General features: G+C 43.4%; 2 protein-coding genes across 3 annotated transcripts in view; one reads left to right on the plus strand and one right to left on the minus strand.

Moving 5' to 3' along the window:
• CHRDL1 (chordin like 1) overlaps positions 1–4,413 on the minus strand; it is a 36,920-nt gene extending 32,507 nt beyond the window's left edge. For both annotated transcript variants that reach the window (XM_057375384.1, XM_057375383.1), the window contains exons 1-2: positions 4,356–4,413; positions 1,525–1,670 (exon numbers count right to left, since the gene is read on the minus strand). In XM_057375384.1, coding sequence (XP_057231367.1) covers positions 1,525–1,621 — 97 coding nt within the window. In that variant the 5' untranslated portion in view covers positions 1,622–1,670; positions 4,356–4,413. The remainder of the gene's footprint in view (positions 1–1,524; positions 1,671–4,355) is intronic.
• Positions 1–21,883, plus strand: part of PAK3 (p21 (RAC1) activated kinase 3) — a 179,768-nt gene that overhangs the window by 26,439 nt on the left and 131,446 nt on the right. The window lies entirely within an intron of this gene.

The raw sequence follows: 21,883 nt of genomic DNA on the forward strand, positions 1-21,883 counted from the left end.
CATTTTTCCAAAATTGCAACTCCTGACATGATGATAAAATGGCTTTCATACAGGTGAGTTTATCCTTTCACCTGTTTAGGTAAGAAAATTGAATTGCCTGATCACTCAGACAGGCTTATAGGAAATAAAACTGGTTCACTGCAAAACCAAAACAATTGGTCTAACTCAGGAAAATCCCAGGTGGTACTGCAGAGAGATATTGAAATAATTTATGCATCAGCTTTCAAAATATTTTTAGATTTTTTTTTCACTGAGCGCTTCTGATCTTGCACTTGCAGATTTGCAGCAATCCACATACCTGTCAGACATTATYGTCCTGTCTCTTCCTGTCACATTATGATTTCACATTGAAATMTTGAATCTATGCAATAAAAGGGTGTTCTTCATGTGCTTTCATGTGCAAATTACTTTCTGTTATCTTAATCACATCCAAATGCAGTATAATTCATTACTCTCAGTATAGATGATATTTCATGGTATCTTAACAAAATATCCATCTTCCACATGATAAACCAAGCAAGGGACATTCTTCACAGTTACTGGGCTAGAAGAAGGTAGCAAGAGCCAGGGACTGTATGTAGAAACAGTGATCTGCTTTCCCTTCACACAGAAGCATGACAAATGAAACACAGGATATGAAAAAGCAGACAATTGGAGTTTGGTAATTTCTCACTGTTCTTTTTTTGAACAACATTCCTGCACATGATTTCCCGTGAGTGAGTTCAGCATGGCAGAAAGCCTTTCTGGAACTATTTTTTTTTTCCCATTTACTTCCTTGGAAGCAGAAGCTGCTGAGACTAAGGTTAAAAGTGTTAATGACTTCTCAAGGGCAAACAGTGTCTTTTGTAAGAAGAAGGCCAATACCCATCCTGTGCAGGTGGGGAGAGCATTACAGAGACCTAGTAACAAGGAGGAAGCAGTCAGTAACTCCTAGACGTATTTGGGTAGCTATTGCTCTTACCATTTCTCAAATGTGTTAACATCCCCGCAGATGACAGGCTTTGGAGAAATGCTCCCTTTATATTGTTGGCATTCTTTTCAATTCTTCTCATCAAATTTTTGACAGTGCTTAGACTCAAAGCACTGTCAAAAATTTTCTCAAAGGATGTATCTAATCCAGCTCATATGAGATTGTTTTTACAACACAACAGAACAGTCTTGGACGAGCTTTACACTAGCTGAAAACTTCAGCACAATAGTCTTACACATGGGACAGATTCCAGATAATCTGTCAGATGTTTACAGAGGTTACTAAATGGAATTAAGCACACTCTTGACTCAGGATATTTGAAATAAAACAGATTCTTCAACTGATGTGTTATGTTCTTTATGATGCACTATAACCTGTACAGCCTTAGGAAAATGTACCCCAAATGTGGGTGTGACCTGATTCTACTAAATACAGGATTAGAAGGAGGAAGAATGTTAGAAGGTTTAGGACATCCTTTTCTRAACCACATCTGATAATGGAAGGAAAATGTCCAATTTAGGTGACTGTGACAGCTTTGTTTGAAGTCTACTTACGTTTTACTTGTTCTAGTTTACCTCCATCTATGAAAAGGAGACAGAGCACACCAAAAAAGATAAAATGAAAATCCTCCAATAKCCACTTTCTTTTCATCTTTATCGTCAAAAGGAAAAGAAAGAGCCTCCAAGTAGAGAATGTTGAGCTGTTGGGAAAAAAAAATTAATTAAAATCTTGTAAGATACCTGATGACTTCTTCCAGCACACAGAAATCCCAAACTAGCAGAACAAAAAAAATGTCTGTATCATGCATCTTCCTTTCATGGAAACAGCTTTGCWTTCAGATCATTTCACTTTTGGAAAAGGGGCCACATGTCCATTCATGAAAGCTGAAAACTGGATATACATTCTAAAGATGTCTTTATTTTATTTCAAAGCAATCTGGCAAGTAAGCAGTCTAAATTCCAAAAAAAGTTCTATTTCCCAAGAAACTAGTTTGGGAGATACTAGTTTGTAGAGCATCACTTTTGGATGCATCTGTGGTATCAGTTGTAACATGTTTGCTCCATCCTCAAGTTAACCTTGTGTGTCCCAGGAGCACTGGCCCTGCTCAGGGTGAGCCACTGGCCCTGCTGCAGCAGTGGGAGTTTTCCTCACCACGTCTAATAGGCTTCCACCACCATTCAGCTCGCCCCTGCGCCCCTCTCCCAACCACTATTGTTCTGGGACTGTGGATAATTAATTTTTCTGCAGTTAACCCTTCTGCTGCCTTGATAGCTGAGAGCAGAATGGGGGAATGACGTGCATCTTCATTCCAATAGATCTTTAATGTCAAAATCTTTGMATGTGGGGAAAAGTTTAATGCATTCTTCTCTGTGTGGTGCAGAGCTGGTATTGTACTTGCTGCTGGTGCCATTCTGTTTAACTTTTTCTGGTTTTTTAAAAGGTGTATTATTTTAGGGAAATAATTAATAATTAACTACCATAGTTTTTTTTAATACAGCCAACTTAAGATTCCACTATTTTGATGCTCCAGTATTTATGAGCATTTGTTATAAAAGTGTTATCTTCCCACAGCGCACTCATCCATAACTTACAATGTTGGAAAGATTTGGGTGTGATTTTAAAGCCTTGATGTGGATTCATTATTAGTTTGACAGAAGTTTAAAAAAAGTCAAAAAGAGGCACTATTGAAAAAATGAACAATCTGTTGTGTAAACTAATTTGGCCTCTTCAGATTTCACGTAAATAACAGAACTGTACAAAAATATRTTTAAACTCACAGATAATCAAGGCAAAAATTAAAATTTATATATGTATATTGAAAATTAAGTGGTGGATAACTTAAAAAAAAACTAAACAGTAAGTTAAGAAGCCCTTAAAATAAAAATCTTCCTATTAAGACTCCTGAGACCTAGCATACTCTAACAAAGGGTATGTGATCTGATTTTATCAGCGGCTTCATTGCCTTTACTGTTCAAGGGTTCTCCATATTCCCAAACCACAACCACAATCTGGTTGTAGACACCTTCCTTAACTAATCAAACSTGTGCCACTACTCTGTGCTCAGTAAGCTCATTCAAAACAATACAAATTGCCTCTGAAAATGTAAAAAAAAAAAAAATCTTTCAAGCACACTCCCTATTCAGTAACAAAACATAACTTTCCATTTATTTTGCAAGTTGAGAATAGTATTTCAATTTCAGAAGAACAGTTTAAGTAATTTTTTCCTTTCAACATATTAAAATCACATAGGACATTTTTGAAGCCAAACATCCTTTTAAAAACCTGTTTAACATTAAAACCTCATAATTTAGTCCCAGGACATTATGCATGCATTGAGAACAACAGTAGCACATCACTAGTCAAGCAGAAATGTGTATGTTTAAATATTTCAGCCTTCTTAGGGATTGCTTAAGCAAACAATAATTATAAATGGCGCACAATTATCCTTTGTGCAGCACTTTATCTGTTAGCTAGGTTGGTTAGTTGGGATAGAAAGGCTCAGAAATCCATCCATTTTAAATGTCAGGTCTTCAAAAGGAAGAACATTTTAAAACTTGGACTGCTTACGCTCAGAAATGYTGCATAGTAATGTGAGATGGAGGAGTTAATAACAGAAACGGGATGGAGACTTTTGATGTCTTTCTTAATTCTCTTTAATTTCTGTATTGTTGTTACTCCAAATATAAACACATACTTTTCACTATTAGCACACTCCCTTTACTTCCCCAAAGGGCAATGTCCTAAAAATATTCCTGAATTTAAATAATCTCAGTTAGAATTAACCTGTTAATTATTGGTGTGTTTTCTGCATTGTAGAAAAAAGGAAAGTGATCTGGGGCTCTGTTTAACGCCTCGCCCTCCAAAGAGCCCGATTTGSTAACTACAAAAGGCAGTGTCCGGCCTCGCCACGTTTTATTAGTGAAAAAAAAAAAACCAACCCGAACCCCAAAAATGGCAGTGCCCAGAGCAGCTGGCAGAGACAGCGAGGCGCGGGGCTGCCCCGACGGCCGCGCTCCCGCTCCATCACCGGCACACGAACCCTCTCTCTCCCCGAGGCTCTGTCCCTGCGGCGCGTCCGCCCGCTGCCGTCGGGGGTGGCTGCAGGCGGGCGGGGCTCCCGCTGAGCGCGGCCGGAGGCTCCCGGCTCTCGCTGCTCTGACAGAACAGCCCCGCCCGGGCCGGGAGGGGAGCTGGGCTCRGGCTGCCCTCCTGCCCGGGGCCCCGCCAGGTGCCGGCGCTGTCCCGAGAGGGCGGCGAGCATCGGCCGGAGCAACGGGACAGACGGAAAGCCCGGCAGGCGTCGGTCCCCGCGCTGGGCTGTTTGCGCTCCGGCAGCGGGACCGCGCCTTCCCCGGGGCCGCTTCGGACAGTAAAGCTCACAAACCTGGGGCAGGGCTGGAGGCCGCTCCGCTCGGAGACCGCCGAGAACAGCGCTCGGGCTGGGGCAGCCGCGCGGCTCCGCGCTCCGCTCCGCCGGGGTACGGGGAGCTCCGGCCAGGCGACTCCGCTGCTCACTCACGTTGCCATAATCTTCTCCCGCGGCTTTTAGATGTCCCGTTCGATTCGGTGGTGAGGGGGCAAGCAGGGACCGACGGGATCCTGCCGCCGCCGCCGCCAGCCCTCGACCCCCGACTGATGGACGGGAGCGGAGAGGGAGGGATCCGCTACGCCCGAGSTGCGGGGCCGCTGCGGGGCGGGCGCTCCGGAAGGTCCCGGGCTGGGGCACCTGCCACCGCCTCCTGCCCCGGCGGGGAGCGCAGCGAGGCCCCGCGGCCGGAGGATGCTCGGCGGCGGGTCCTGCCCCGCAGCCCCGCCGGCAGTGAGCGGCGGGAGGCGGGGAGAGCAGGTCCGCCTCCGCCCCGGCCCCCTCCTCGCCCGCGCCCCGCGCCCGCCGCCCGGCACACGGCGTGACTGACACGGCCGGGGTGGAGCCGCTCCGCCTTGGGGGGCCGCGGAGAGGGGCGACCCCGAACATGGGGCTCGGTTCCGCCGCCCTCCGGGCTGCCCTCCCGCCCGCGGAGCCACCTGCGGGCTGCGGGACGGGCACCCGGGCGGCGGGGCCGTGTTCCGGTGCCTTCAAACGAGCTGCGGGCTGGGTGACCGTGGCCGCAGCTCCCTCCGCGGGAGCAGAGCCCCACGAGCAGCTTTTTTGCAGAGTGGAGTCCACATCGAGACGTCTCTTTAGTGGGCTTCTCCCAGGCGGGGTGCCCCCGGAGCAGACCCGATGAAGTTAGCATCCGCTGGGATCTGCCAGACACCTTCTGCTGATACCCTCTGCTCTGATTTATTGTGTTAGAAGGTTTCAAGGTCACATTGAGATTCTGGTGGAACTAAATTAAACCCATGACTCATTATATGCTTGGTCAAACATTCTTTTTCTGTCTTCTTGTAGCCCCTGTAACTAATAAGAAGAGATCAGTGAACTCTTGACAAMTGATCTGAGAAAAAGGGTGAGGTATGAAAAGACATCATGTGGAGAAACAAATTACRACCTATTTCCCCTAGTTTGGGACCAGGGTGTTTGGGGAGCACTGCTGGGAGGTCATACACCTCTCCRACTTAGTAGATATTTTCAGAAGACTGAAAATTTAACAGAATTTTCATTTCTTCCATCCACCTTAGCTGGACARAACAGTGAAGGTAGAGTCTACGGTGAAACTTTATCCTAGCATGAAGAAAGGGATAGATTACTTCCTGAGGCTTTTGTAGCGTGACTTTATGGGTAACMAAGGCGGTGTGTCAGTCAAATGTAACTTTATGACTCGTAATATTAAATAATGAAAGGAGAAAATTATGGAGCTAAGCATTTTGAAAACACTGCTCCATGCCTACTTCTATGTCACCCTACAACTCAATCTTACTGTGTGCAGGCAGTAATCCATGTTCCTAAGGAAAAATCTTTGCTTAAAGCTCTTAGTCCCCAATGTGATACCAATTGCTGCAGGCTGATAGTTTTGCAAGAGCCACTGTATGAAACAGAGATGGGCAAAGGGAGGAAGAAATAGTAACTCTAAAWCAGAAATTTTATTGTAATTTGCACATGAAAGCAGAGAACCTGCTCTGTGCAAGCTCCAGTCGCACAGAGGGATATCTATGCTCATGGAGCAAAGTTAAAAGTGCTTCTAAACTGTGGGGCTGTAGTAATGCTGTTCCTTTTGGTGTTGTGCTGGGTTAGACAGTGCAGGCTCAGCCTGTGAGATAAATTGCCTATGAATAACACAGACACTCAGATGTATRACTGAACTGACCCCATTGCAAATCTTTGTGAGTAGGAATCCGCAGGTCTTGGTAGAGACAGGCTTAATAGTTTGGGTTTATAGCAGCTACGTGACTTTAGTAAAGGCAACTTTGGGCCTGGGCAGAGCTCAGTTTTACTGCAGAGACATTCTCCAGAACAACCCACCCAACACAGTGACCCACCTRTGTCAGTCTTCTCTAAACAGCATTTATCCCATATATTTCCTTCTCTATGCTGATACAAAGTCCAGTGTGTGAAAAGACGACAGTAATTGTTGCAGTATTCTTTATACCTAGTCAGTGTAGTAGTAATGAATAATGAAATATTTTCTATAGACTGTGTAACCTGAATTCTTTTGCAGACGGATTCTTTGAAAATAAATTCCTTATTTGGCCTGAAGAGTGCTTTGGAAATGTTGCTTTAGATGCCAGATTTCCACCGCATTCTCTAAGACTGTTTCAGAAGATGCTGCTGTCTGATGGTCTCTGGAGATACTAATTCAGGTGCAAGACCTTTGCTGATCATAGAGATATACMAACTAGAGTTATTTTCCCACTCTGGCAGATTTAAGTTGTAGAGAATTGGCTGAAAGAGCCTTTCTCTCAAGTGAGGGCTTTGAAGTCACTGAATCAGCAACTTGGTAGAAACCCATCYTTCCAAGGACAGGCTGCCCTGGTCTGACTCCGAGCCCTGGCCCTGCTGCTCAAGCTGTTCATCAGTTGCTGGGATRTTCCTGAGGGCTTTTGAGCGATGATGCAGTCTGGCATCTTTCTTGGTCACGTACAAYGGTCCCCCTGTTTCTTGTCCTTCATCCTCCCATGGCATGGTGGTGCCAGTAGGGTTATGGTTGCTAGGCCAGAGGATAACGTGGCACATGCTGGACATCGTGTATGAATGGAACGTTCACAGGTGGCCTCTTGGTGTGTGACCCTTGTTGAGCTGGCAGGGTTTGCCAGTGCCCCCTGGATCCTGGTAGTGCTGCACCTGTGCCTGAGCTGTTCTTGTGCCAGCTCCAAGTCTCACTGAGTACAAGGACCAGCCACTCCTCTTTATGTGTCACCACAGCCCTTCATGCTCTGCCTTGTCTCACAGCTAATACAACCCCATGTTAGGGGTCTGTCTTAGCCCTTCAGACCACAGCACTGATGATTTGGCAAACCCCTGCTCCGTGCTCCTGCTCAGCAGTGGGCTGTTACTGCAGCTGGTGAAGTTCAGGGATGCACATGTGTGACACAGAGCTCTGGAGAAGCATCCCATCTGCAGTTGTTACCCTTCATGCTGCCAAGCAGAGCTCACTGCTTGAATGTGCTCTTCATTCTGGTGTCCACACAGAATCGCTCTCGATAGTGAGCCTTAAAGATTGAAGGATGCTTTAAGTTTTTAAAAGCACAGAGATTTATCCATGTAATTCTCATAAGAGAATGGAAATTAAGCAGATAATAATGTGACACCGACAGCAGAAGTCCATCTCCCTGTGCTGTGCCTCACAGTGACTGAGCAGCATGTAGGTATCCTGTTATTATTTTTCAGTTCTTGTGAGGGGAAAAAAAAACAGGATAGAAGATTCATGCCAATGCTAACATGTTTACACACCGTGTGGAGTTTTCTTAATTGGAACAGACATGGAGCTCCGAGAGATATTAGATACACAACACAACTTCCCTGTCTATTTTTTTTCCTTCTGTTTATATGTGGTCAAATTTTCACTCTAAAAATGTATGAAAGGAAGTTCTTAGTGTAATGAATTCCTTTTGGTTTTGCATTCCTATAAATTCAGTGAAGTCCTTTGGAAAATGTCTCTTAAGGAGCTAAAAATGATTCCCAGGATTTTATAAAAATCTCTAAATTACTTTTTGTGGTTTGGATCAGCCCCCCCAGTTATCATACTGGGAATACAATCTGGATGTTCAGTCTTCACATATAATGTTCAACAAAAAGGGCTTCAGATGTGCATGATTTTGTGATTATGGCATAGGATGGTCATGAGCATTCTCCACCCTCCTGTTCATTCTGTAGCACTGACTTCATCCATGCTGGCTAATCAGTCCTCTAGCACTAGAAACTGATTTATTTGCCAGTGAGACAGATGGATGCAGTGAACCTGAGATTTCAATTCAGTTTACTAAACAACAACAGCATTACATAAAATGTAGAATTATAACCAAATTCCTCATTACCTTGTTGTCKATATATTCAGATGGGACTGAAGAGTGGCTGAAAATCTTTCATTGTACTGTCAAAAAATTCAAATAAGAGATATGTCTTTAAATTGCATTTCCAAATACACAGGTAAGAAAGAATTGCAAGACCTGCCAACAGCAATGAAAATGCAGGAGAAGGGAACCACACAAATTTCCATTYCATCCTAGAGTAAATGACACTTTGCTAGGTGGGGTGTTGAGAATCCCAGTGTGTAGGTGTGCAATAAATATATGCACTCAGAGGTGAGGCCCTCCTGAATTTTGCATTTGCACAAAGTGCTCATCTGCAGATGTTTCTCATCTAGTCTAATCCAATCCAATTAATCTCAGTTACTTAGGAGATACCAATTACCACCATGATGTGTGTGCAGTTGTAATTATGAACCTATAATTCTCTTTCATATCTGTAATGTCAAACACTACAAGACAATTCATAGGAATATTCTAAATTTTTTTTATATTAATGAGCTACATGAATAGCAAGTTCAGCTCTTCAGTCCAAAGTTTCGTCTATCCTGCATGGGCAGTGTTTTGTGGGCAGGAAACAAAATTAATGCTTCCAGCGCAATTTAAATCCATTTAACATTAAATAGCATCTCATTGACTGAAAAGCAGCATCAAAGAATCTGTATAAGTGACTATTTCTGAGTTCTTGGATCCCTTCACCTTCATTGTTTTTTCACTACCACACATTCTTGAAAACAGCAGAAGGTGGTATAGTTCACTTAAAAACAACAGACATTCTTTCTTGCCATTGCAATTGTTTACTAGAATCACACTTGGTAAAATATTTCAAGAGTTTAAAAGAATCCCAGTGATTTGCYCTTACTCCTGCTATGCACGAGAAAAGCAGGAACAAATCTTACAGATTGATARTACCATGATAAAGATGCAATTGCTGAGGCATTTCTTTACAGCTGGCATCCACCAGATAAACCCAGTCAATCCTGTCTCCCAAGGCATGACAGAAGRAGTCAAGGCAGGCTGAATGAGGCTCCAATTGCAATTCAAATATACTTTAATAAACCGTGATTAGTGCTGCTAATCTCGCCTTGGTAAGCCAAAGACAATAACAGCAACGTTACCGAACACCTCGGGTATTATGTAATTCTTTTGCTTAGAAACTTGCTGGTGTGAGAGTGCTTTTGAAACCCATTAGTAAAACTGAACTTGCCAAATGAGCCTTCTCTAGGGAGAACAAAGTCAAATATGTGCCAGCATGGAGCCAGAGGCTGCCAGGGGCTGAGGACTCRCAAATCCCATTGCTACCAGTGAGAGCTGAGGACACAGAGTCCTCCGTGTAACTGAGCTCAGTTGTACAATGAATTAATAGCTGTGGAGCTGTCTTTCCCACTGATAACAATATTGTGTACTTATAACAGAGCYTAATGCACTGACTTGCACTAAACTGTGACAGCAGCCTGCTTGATTCTGACTGCAGGTTTGGGAAAATCCARAYTGRYCTCTGCCTYRGTGTCTGACTGACCATGAGRCAACTCAKCAGCATTGAGTTAGGCCAGAGGGGGACCACACGCCTTTCTCTTACTAGTTCATAAAGCCAGTCTTGAATTTTGCCTCACCAGAATCTGGTGATCCTTTCACATGAACWAAATTGTAGAGAGTTGGACAAAATAGCAGAGCTGTGTAAAAAATTCACAATGAATTTTCAACAGTGGAAATGTCCAAAAGCATAATGGTGAAATTAAAAATGGCTCTTTGAGAATAACCAGCTACAGAAAAACGTTTAAAGTGAGGAAAGGGGGAATTTCACTTCATCATTAAAAACATCAGTATAAAATACATGGAGAAAAACAAACAGTGAAGACACTGTTGCTAGTGGGCTGGCTTTTAAAGTATTAATGGAACGTCACAGAACAAGAGTTTCTTTTATTCTTTTTTATCCCAGCTCCCTGCTTTCAAGGTTCTTGTGTGAACATGCAGCAGTTTGCAAGGCTGTGAAATTATCAGACCTGGACCAGTGCCAGTACAAACCAATTTATTGGAGTCCAGCAATTAACTAAAACCTAGAAAGCTTGATTAATTGTGGCACTGCTCAGCAGGGAACATTGAGAAAAAAAAATTAGACTTAACTCCATGCAGTGTCTCTGTTCCATATACCAATTTACACTATATGTAAAGAAAAGCTTCTTCTCTGTAAATACCCTTACTATATTATTTTGCATCATGCAGAAAGAATAATTACAATGCCATGTGAGAAAATGCTAGTTGATGGCTATCTGGATAATAATTTCTTAATAGCTGTTACTCTGTTTCAATTCTTTTGCTACTGAATTAATATCTCATTGTAACCCCAACAAGAGAATATATGATTTTAAAATATTGTTTCATTAAGCTTCTCTCTAGAGGGACATACTGAGAATTCAGCACTGCTCTGTCTCCTTTGACTTCCTCAAATCTTGTTATGTGCAAGAAATATGAGGGTTTGGTAATTGTTCAGAATTATTTAGGATAGAAAAGCAGCAAACAAATAGTTGAGCTGAGAATCAATTTAGCAGGGCAGAATGTTGACTGAAATGAAATCCTGTAGCCTGAGGAGACAGAAATGAGAAGCAATTACAAAGTGTAATTTAGTTGATTTTATTATGATAGTATTAAAAARTAGTGTCCACATTGATTGTTTTATTGTAAGGCTTATCAGAAAACTATGCATAAGCTAGAATTTAAAAATTCCTTGATGCCTTGGTGGCACATCAGTCACCTTTAGTATAGATTACTGAGAAGAAAGTAAACATTCCAGCTCAGTGTAATGTACTGCTACAGCATATTATAATGGGTAGTACAAAACACTGGATCTGATTCATCTTAGTTCCTCTTACATCAAAGTAATTCAGTGGTTAGTACTGGAAAAAAAGCTGTCTAAAGATAAAAAAAGAGCGGTAATAGAATTGTTGCCCCTGCCCAGTGACAAGGAAAAGAAAGATACATTAAAATATTTTTACCTTTTCAACATCATTTTGTATCCTAATCTGCATCCAACCGCGACACTGTCACATTCTCAGATTTAAAGAGTGCAATCTGCAGACAGGGCTAAATCACATTAGGCAGCGGTGATAATAGAGCCCGGGCATGCAGAACATCCAGGCAAGCATCTAGTTGGGGCTGTGGGGTGATTTGGGACATTCAATGAGGTAGGAAGGGCTGTCTCCTCCAATTTCACTGTATTTATTGGGGATTTAATGTATTTTTTTTTAAGATATTTGCAGTGGAAATCAGTTTGTCGGAGGTCATCTAATTGAATCTACAGCCCTGGCAACCCTTCACAAAGGCTGCCAGGAATGACCGAGTTGCTAATGCTTAACTGTGAATACCCAGCAGGGGTCCTCCACAGGCCTGAATACAGTCAATTATGTTATTTTTCTAAATATTAGTGACTCAGCTGTCTCTGCTTGTGAAGAGTTGCCAGGGTCACAGATACAATCAGACAGATCCTCCCCCCTTCACTTCTAAGAGATGGGGAGAATCTTTTAAATATTGCACAAAATAACCCTGAAGTGAAGGGTTCTCCCAGGCTGCTCTGCTTCTCCAGGGAATTTGTATAGAGTCTTCTTGGTTTGAGGGGTGCCAGGGGCCAGGCAGGCACTGTGTAAGTGTTTGGGGGGAGCACTGCTGTGTGTGAGCAACCTCCCAGGTCTGTGACATAAATACACATTTCACAGTTCAGCTCAACAGGCACTAGGGCTGAGACGTGACAAAAGACAGAGGTGCCAGTGGCTTGTCTCACCCCTTTAACACTCTTTTGTTCTTTCTGTCTCCTCTCCCTCCCACCTCTCATCGTGCTCCAAATATCTCTATGAAAGGAATGTTCCTAAGTAATGTAACAATTCAGTTTTCCATTTTCCTCTGTAGACTCGTCAGTGGGAACACAAGAGCAGTGGCAAAGGAGAGAATTCATGGTCTGGAGGGCTCTTCCCTGAGACTTCCAAATGCCTCAGCAGCTGCAATTCTTTGCCCTCTATGCAGAGCTCTGCAAGTATTTTAGGTTTCTTAYTGTAACTTCCTTAGTTTTTGCAAAAAAAAAAGCTCTTTTCCAAAGCACAGCCTTCTCCAGAAACAGCATCCCTATCCCTGTGGTCCATAGCCCAGCTCTTCTTMTCTGATCAACAATTTTTGGCAGAAGGGAAAATCCCTCTAGAGCATTTGGGTGCCTGTGCATCGTTTTGGCCCAAGTTTGGAGTTGGCAGTTTCCTAATTTACTGCTGTTAAATTTTATCCAACTATAGGAATATTATGTGGATGTGGCAAATTTCCAGCTATTCTGAATCCATTGCAAATACTTTGCCAGCATGTGTCCAAGTATAATCCAATTTTGATGTTTTTAATGCCAATACAATTTCCCTGTAAATCCCTTCAGGCCTGGCATCTGAACTGCAGTGAGCAGGGGTCCAGCTGCTTGGAGCCCAAGTTCCAGGAGGTAAGACCTTTATTCTTTCGGGTCCCTGTCTGTTCTAGAGGTGGAAAGCCCAGACTGGCTCTCTAGTCACCACTGATGTTGCATCTCTAACTTGTTGAACATACATGATTTCATGTGTAAGTGAGGATCTAGGTATTTCCTTGGAATGAGCAGAGTCTGGAATCATGAGGTGTCTTTTGCTATTTGACATCAGTTCACTTCAAATTGGGGTCCTGGTGTTCCAGCTGTGTTATAAATACAGTAGCTAGATAAAACTGCACTGACAGCAGAGCTGAAGTTTCGAATGCAGAGAATGCAGTAGTGCAGAGAACTTGACTTTGGAGAACTGGACATTGTGAAAAGGGTGCCTTTGTAGCTTGTTCTTGCTATAAAAACAGGGAGGAAACCAAGCCACCTCTGTTATAGAGTTTCCCCTGGCTGGAGCTCCCCTAGGGAGAGARAAAATAACCCAGCAAGAGAGAGGAGGTTCGCTGTGTTTAGACAGCCTGTCCTGATCTTCATGTGCCTCTCAGGAGGAGTGCCCTGCGAAGGTTTTGATGTCTGGTTAACTACAGAGGCCATTGTCTCTCTCCTGGAGGAGGATATGGTTTGGGCAGCRGCCGTGGCACTGAAGAACAGTGGAACTGAAGATGTTTTCCTCRATGATTTTATTTTTAATTCATTGCCTTATCCCCAGATTGTTTTCATGATACAYAGTGTTAAATACTGTCCTCAGGCAGTAATGAGAACTCCATAGTGGAAAACTGGAATCTGGATATTATTAATGGTACAAAGTCATGTGTGACCTATTTTGGTCACAGAAATTATCAGGTCAACAGCATCCTGTCTTGTGCTCCAGCTCATCCAAATATTCATCAGTGAGGTAAATTGTGATGTCCATTGTTTCAAGAGCTGACAAATATACATCAAAAAGAGAAGTGAATATATTTCTAACTTCTGTTTGAGCAAATGCACATTTTCTTTTCTTCTATTGACACTGTCATCCATAACTGTTAACAAGACTTCCTGGTTTTCTGTTCGTTATTTAGTAACATTCAATAACTTAAACTCTTGGCAGAATTGTATCAATWACAAAAGTGACTTATCAGTGACTTTCAGGCTTTTTCTTCTGCTTACTTTTAATTTAACAGGCCACCTTCCAAACTCACACTAGGCTAACTATATTACAAAGCATGGATTAACACAGAAAAGTGTTCTAAAGCAGACCTGTTGGAGTTGTCTTTAATATTAAAAGCAGAGTRTTTGTTTTCTTTAATATGGAGGGCAGCACCAATAAAAACACCAGGGAAAGGCCAGTATTACTAGATCACATGTCTGCTTTTATCTCATAGCAGAGTTATAGCAGAATGATTTTTGCTTGGAGACTTGAAACCTGGACTGCATCCTTTCATGCTGAAATCATATCTCCTGCAAGGATTATTGGAGGATATAATGTTTCCTTCAGCTTCTTATTTTCTCCACTCCTGAACTTGGACTCCTGACCTCAACTTTTCTCTGGTTATGACCAAGCCTTGGCCTTCAAYTGAATAGTGAGCTTTTTACAATCAGATCAGCTCTCGCTCTTGTAATTTCAGACTCATTTTGTGACATTGATATTGTAGATCTTAATTAAAAGCCGAACATTTTATATCTTGGGTAATGACCATACAGGAACTGCCRGGTTTTGCTCCCATGTGTGTAACCATCCAAAACACTCAATAAGTGTGACTGGAGTCAGGGGAGTTGTGCRCATTTTGCATGGGGGCCCTTGCTCTTCTTTGTGTCCCTTTTGCAGCACAGCTCTGCACCTGTGCTCTGCTCTGGGRGTCACAAAGACTGCTCCGTGAATGGCAGGTAATTCAGGGTTCATGGTAGCTGAGTTTGGACCCTCTCATTAATTGAACAGCTAATCAGGCAGAAATCTGTGTGGCTCTGCAGTTAATTACAGGGCAGGGTTAGATACTAAAAATATCTATTTCTTGGCTATGCCGCTGTTGCCTGCTAGAACCAATGGAGGCTAATTGCACTGGATTATCTGCACAGATAAGGTTAGATAGACAATTCAGCAGAGTACAGAATCTGGGAAGCCTTCTGTTCATGGGGCTCATGATTTTTTAAAATTGCTCTTTATTAATTGGATATGGTGTGCCTTGTGCTTTCTCTCACTGAAGAGAAGTCAGGGAGATTGGATTTTGATTGTGGACCTACACAATCAGCTTAGGTGTACAGCTATTCATCTTGTGGCCCACAAATTTGAATGTCTTAAAATGTTTGAGACACCTAAAAAGGCACTGGAATATGGTCTTCAAATCACACACCACTGAGCTTGGTACAGTCCTTTGTTATTGCTGTAACAACTACTTCATGGACATTTCTTATTTGTGTGAGTGTGAAAATAAGGATAACCAGGTACCTCTGCTATACTGTCCTGTAAAAACTTGTCCTTTTGTAAATAAGCCACAGCCTTACTGGATTTAAATTACTTTCTGGTGAGAGTGGGACTTTCAGAGTATTTTCAGAAACACAGATTGAGAGAAAGTTATTGAGCAGAGTCTTTCAAGCTATTAAACTGTTTTCCAGAATACAAAATATGCCTGGAGAAATGGGACTGCTAGTGAAGTTTTACCTCTGAATGTAGTAGACTTTATCTTCACTCTGAGTGAAGTCAGTGGCAGAAGTATCTCTGGTATAAAGGGAATAGGAAGTAGTACCTATCAAAGAGCATCATGTTTCAGATTTTTCAATATATGCATTGCTAGAACAGATGAGGACAGTTTAGGAGGTTTTCATAGACATAAATTAAGTATGTGGAAAAAAACAACRGGCAAAAAGGGATGTGTTTTGCAAAGCTGTTTATGCCTTTTGATTGACATGCTACTGTAAACCAGTTATTTTAGACTAGCCATCTTCTTAGGCTTAGGAGCTCACAGAAGGAATTACCTTCACTAATACACTTGTTTTATTCATCAGTGTATCAGTGGCAGTGAAAGTACAATAAATGGGCCTGTAATTCACTGCATTGTGAAGAATGAACTTATTAAACAAACCTAATATAGAATGTAAAACACTTCAAGCACTAAAAGGAGGCATTAACCATTGCTAATTAAAATTGAACTTGCAGATATGGCAGTGTTTTTAGTAGAAATGTAGGAAACACTGTCCCTTAGTGGTGGTGAGGAAGTATTGCTTAGGAAATAGCTGCACAACTACTTGTTCCTCTTGCTATGTACACTGTGGTGAATGTCTGTTGCTGGCAATTAATTGCAGCACAGGATGTGCAGAGCCTTGGGTTATGTCCTGACATTGTGCATTAACTAATGGAGTCTGGAAAATGAAGGCCAGCACTACTCAGAGGTTGTTTATTTTCAGAACAGGCTGAAAAGTACAGAACTTGATCCTGACATAATTTGTACCCCAGTGAGTGCCTCACTTTTCCACCAGTGGTGCTGAACTCAGTGTGACACCCTCATGCTGTAAGAAAATAACACCTTYGCTTCCTAGTGCAGCTGAAAAAAAGCTGGTGTGCATTTGGGCAGGTGTGCCACAGGCAGACAAAACCATGTAATTACTGCTCCTGGCACCCAGGCTTCCTCACTGCCTGTGGGAAAAGGCATTCCTGGGCTTCAGGCATCTGGTCTGGAGAAACTTGCTCCTTTTTCCTTGTGCAGCCATGGTCTGTGGAAAGTCTGAGGATTCAGTCTCCAGGGCTGTGTAGTTTACCCGCAAGAAACTCATTATCAATTAAAAGTGAGGACTTGTCATTTTCKGTATTTATCTGTTTAGCCTAACAGATGTAATTACCTTGTGAGGATGGTAAGATTATTTACACATGTATTTTCATGGCTTCTTCTAGATCTTCTAAAAATCTTTCTRCCAATACCCTGTTTTTCTCAGCAGTATTTTTTTTTTGTCTCAGCCCTGGTACGTGATAACTGATTGTCAACAATAGGAGCAAAAGGGCATTTGGTGGGAGTGCTGCTCAARTCTGGCAATGTCGTGTGCCTTTTTTGTACCTGCTCCTGGAGAGTYCCAAGGCCTGACACTTCTCCATTATTCTGGCACAGCACACAGCAACAGTGTAAGCCAAGGACCTGGGAGGCTTGCTGACGATTGTCTGGGTTGTATCTGCTTAGACAGTAGGCTTTTGGGGGATTTGTCTCTTAAATCCTGGATATACAGGATTCCGTCTGTTGGGATAYATTTGGTGAAGCTGGGCTGGCTCCTAAGAATTTTTCCGGTATAGAGATAGGTCACCATGTGAGCAGGAACAGGCTCAGAATGTGTAACTGTAAAAACCATGATTAATTTTCCTCTGCAGCTCTCTAAAGACAGAAAGGAAAGAAATGAATCCTGTGAGCAGTGATCTGCTACCTCACCATTGCTTTTAGCCTCATTTCCTACACTACCAGCTTTCTTCAGTCACAGTGGCATGTTCAGAGTGAAACTTGCACATTGAGCTTTTGATTGCCTTCAGCTGAAAACTTGTCCCAAATCCTCCACTGAGGCATTTTAGGAAAAGAGCCCAACTTATCCAAACAATCGCATGGATGCTTTGTCTGCACCTTTCTGTTTCTCCTCCTAAGTGCATCCTTAGGATAGGATGCACTTAGGAGAGAGTTTAGAGAGAGTTTTCCTTAGGAAATATTTGTGGGGAAATATTCCAAACTTTAGAGAGAGTTTTCCTTAGGAAATATTTGTGGGGATCTTCTCTGGAAATTCCTGAGTTACTAACCATTAACTTACTYTGCTAAATTAACAAGCAGATGTTTGGCTGCAGCAATGGCCAAAGTTAAAAACGTRGTAGTGAATAAAAGCACCATTTTTCAATAAGAATATCAGTAGCATGACATAAAAATTGCCAAGTTTTGAGAAGAAACAGTCTTCATCATTTTTCTCTTGTAATTATTTGAAATGCAGCAGAATGGATTTTTATCTCAAAATTTGTGGGTTTTAAGACCATTCATTTCCTTTGGGAATTCATCTGTGTTTTATTAACAGTACATTGTTTTTTCATATTGTAGCATTTATCAGTTGAAATATGTATTTTTATAGACACYGAGAATAGTACTGATAATAATATTAGTATATAATAGTTACCAGGTTCTAGAAGAAAAACTCAAACAAAACCAGGAACATAGAAAAGGATGTAACAAAGGTAACCCAGACATGATCTCAAGAAGTGATCAGATATGGCCAGATCTCTCTTTTGTTCTAACATTCATGTGCTGCATAACCACAGGTAGACTTGTATTCCATAGGTAATACTCTACATGTACCCTCACACCGAGGCAGGGATGGGCTCTGGGACTGRTTGCTGGGTGGTTTCACTTCTCTCCCAGGTACAGTAACCAAGCACAGKGGGGAGTAGCACAGCTGGTGCTTTTTTAATGGACAGTGTTGTTGGATATGCGTGTTTTGGTAGCTCTCTGAGGTCTTTGGGTATCTCTGTAATTTAACTGGGGAAATTTTTCAGGGCTGAACTGTCAAATCTCCAGTGCTGCCTGTTAGTCAGACTCCTGCTCTCAGCTTGTACTCTGGGCAAAGAGGTTTGCCTAGAGAAAGGTCACAGCAGGACTGTAGCATAAATCACACTGAGATGGGGTGTGTGCATGTGTGAAAGAGGAGAGGGAAGAGAGGAAGCTGAACCTGCCTGCACATTTGATKGAAAACACTTCCAAGGGTACTTCAYGGGCCTAWGACAGCTCTCTGGTTGGTGCACATTTGTTTTCCCAGTTCCCAGATRAGCCTGCTTTGCTGGGAGGTCTCAGAGCACACACAACATGCCCATGAGATGCTGGCTGATACACTGGGTGCTTGTTCTCTTCCTATGTATTTTGTAGGATTCCCTGATGTATGAAAACCTTTGGTTGTTTCCCATACCTGTCACCTGGCTGGACCAAAAGATGAGAATTTGAAACCAACAAGAGCTCGTGTGAGTTCACAGTATATTGATGAGTGCTGCTCCATAGCTGCTGTGTGGCTCCTCAGGCACAGAACTGAATGGCATCTTCCATTGGGATGTAGCAGAACACTGCTTCTGTGCCCTGATTTGTGTGCAAAGCTATCAGTGGATGGTTCAGGGCAGTCTTTAAGGGAACAGTGTTCTCTAATTACAAACAGRTGTGCTGGGAGTGCTATCTTGTAGGAATAGCAAGGCATATGTGCAGCTAGGACACCTTCATCTTTCTGGTAATTTTAATACTTCCTCTTAGATGATCAGCACATCTCTGTGCTCACAGTGGAAGAATGAAGGTGTTGTAAGCCTTCATTTAAGCACCATCTGTGAGGTGCTTTGAGATCCCTGGGATGGAATAAGGKTAATGATGGATGTGTGTGCTGATATATCATGGAAATCAGCAATGCATATTGGGATTTGAGGAGCAATTTGTAGTAGTCTGTGTTAGATTGTTAATGGCAATTTGCTTTAATTACACCACAGATTTGTTTGCATCAGCTTCATGCACAGCCTTGTTCCTTTTCATGCAGTTCAGGAATCTGACAGGAGATGGTTGACTTCCTAAATTCATACACTTTGGAGAAGAATTTACAAAATTGAAAGTATCAACAGTACTTTATGGTTTCATGAAACTGTTGAATTTTTTTTAATTGCTTTTATTAAACTTCTAGATTACAGGAGATGGGTTAATTTATCTCACCATGTCTTTATGTATATTTAGATGGTTCCCATCTCTGTGAGAACTTGTGTAGCTCCCATGTATTTCAAAACAGAAAAAAGGCCTTTCCTWCTCTGCCTTTCTATCTAGCCACTAAGAGGAATAGCTTGATTGGTTTATAGGGCTTGGATTTGTTGGGYTGGGTAGTAGCATTCTTTCCATGACTGTGTGTGAAAAAATGAAGCTCAGGAGAGAAGTTTTGCATTTGTTTCTGACTGCATTCAGATCTGGGTTATTTCTGTCTCTGTGAGGCAAAGTAAGTTCCACAGCGCAGAAATACTGCCTGGGAAATAAGGAACTCCCACAGTCTWTTCTCACCCCTTGGTCAATGGTGGCACTGCTCCAGCAGGAGCTGGCTATGGAAGATTATGAAGGGCTTTGAATATCAGAAAAGAAGACCAAAGTCTGTACTTAGTAAGAATCTAGGGAGAGCAAAGCACCACACTGCTCTTCTTTGCTAAGCAGACATCTGCTGTATTTTACACTCACTGTGGTTTATTTCAAAGCAAAGAGAATTGCAGTAATTAAGCTKCAAGACACAATTTATGCACCAGTGTGTTCAAGCATGCACTCCTTAGGATGAGGGGCAATCTTCTGGCCAGTCCCACCTGGAAGAGGGCATTTCTGCTGACATGGTTGTCCAGCCATCCACTGGCAGTGTGGAGGACACAGACACCCTAAGGCTGGGAGACAGATGCAGCAGCTGACTAAGCAACTCTGCTGCTGTTGGTATGTGAAGAAACTGTTTAACACAAAACTAAGCCCAGAGATGAATCTGCACAGTGCAGAATGGCAGGTCCTAAACAAATCACCAGACCAAAGAGATATCAGCATCATTGACCATTTCACTGTTCCCACAACACGGAATTTTACAGAGTTTTAATTCCACCATCATGTTGAGAGCAGYTGGCTGCTGGGGACAAGAGAGATCTCTGTAAAGAGTATCCCAGTAATCTCTTGTGAACATGTGCATCATCTAATTTGAGTTACCTCAGCAGCAGTTTAGAAGAGCCTTTTACAACCCATCTACCAYCTGCACCCACATGCCACAAAACAATTACCAGGAGTTTCGGTTGTTATACTTTTGGGCCTGCCCAGGCTAGCCTTAACCTTTCTGGTCTGGGCAATCTCAGCTTTGTAAACATGGTGGCAATGGATCTTACCAAGCTTGCCAGGGGCTGTGGAGACATTTATAGGTTGATGCCACCAAGTACTCATTATTAGTATCGTCCTGTAAGCTGGAATCCATTCAGCTCAGATGTGCCTGTTAAGTGCTTGACTTCGTTTTCCTGATGTCTTTGGACAGGTTGTGGCCGTTTTGGTGCATGTGTTCAGTTCTCTTTCACTGTCTTTTCTCTTCTTGCCTTTTCTGCCACAGGCCATCAGCGCATCCCATTGTGCTGTGTGTCAGGGAGGATGGACTGGAGAGTTCTCTAGAGTAGCTAAGGTTTGCGGAGGGACAGGGTTTCACCACCTCATCTCTACTGTGCCTCTTTGCCAGGCAAGATGATCTGCAAGTCTGATTCAACATGATGGCACATGCTGAATTAAGAAATTAACATTTGCCTTAGTTAGGTGGATGTTCATTTAGTGCCTCTCTCCCTCTGCTCCTCAGCCTGCGGCCAGCAGCACCGGCACCGTTCAGCTCGGAGCCCTCGCTGCTYTTTGGCGTTCTGTGGAAGATGCGACACGTTGATGAGGCACAAATGCCCACATTACCCAAGAGCAGCACAGCTCTGCAGCAGTACGCGGCAGAAGGCTGGTTTAAAACCAGCCACTGATGGTGACTGGGGTSCCTGCAGAACTCCCCGGTGCCGCTSTAGGYTGSGTACRCGGCAGCTCGGGACGGAGCCAGCGGGCAGCGCCAAACTCYGCAAAGCTCCGGGGCCTGGGTAAGCAGGGGCTCAGCCGGCCATCGGCAGTAGTGTCCCCGCACCACGGGATGTCACTACGGAGCCAGCGGACACCTTGCATTTCGCTGCATTTTACAGCCTTTCCTCTGGTGCCGTGACCGTGAGGGCACCGCAGCCTTCAGCGGGCTCTGGGGCCGCCGAGCGCACCGGGGACTGTCGCGCCCGGCCCGTCCCCTGCGGGCACCACAGCCCGCCCAGCACTGGCGTGGAGAAAATTTTTGCSTCCCAAGTTACCTCTGCCTCTCGGGGACACAACCGCATCCCCACCCCGGGGACCAAGGGACAGGGACGCCGCTGCTGCCCGGGGGCTGCGGGCAGCCGGGCCCCGAGAGCGGAGCCCGAGCTGCGGGGGCCGCCCGCATCCAGCCCCGGAGCATCGCGGAAGGAGGAGGGGGGCGAAAGCGGGTTCACTTCCGCCTGGCTGCAGGAACCACAAGCCCCCAGAATATATTAGAATAATAATAATAGAGAGGTT

Source organism: Malurus melanocephalus, unplaced genomic scaffold, assembly GCF_030028575.1.
Source record: "Malurus melanocephalus ecotype Western Australia unplaced genomic scaffold, MMel_1.1 scaffold_247, whole genome shotgun sequence".
NCBI classification, from domain to species: Eukaryota; Metazoa; Chordata; class Aves; order Passeriformes; family Maluridae; genus Malurus; species Malurus melanocephalus.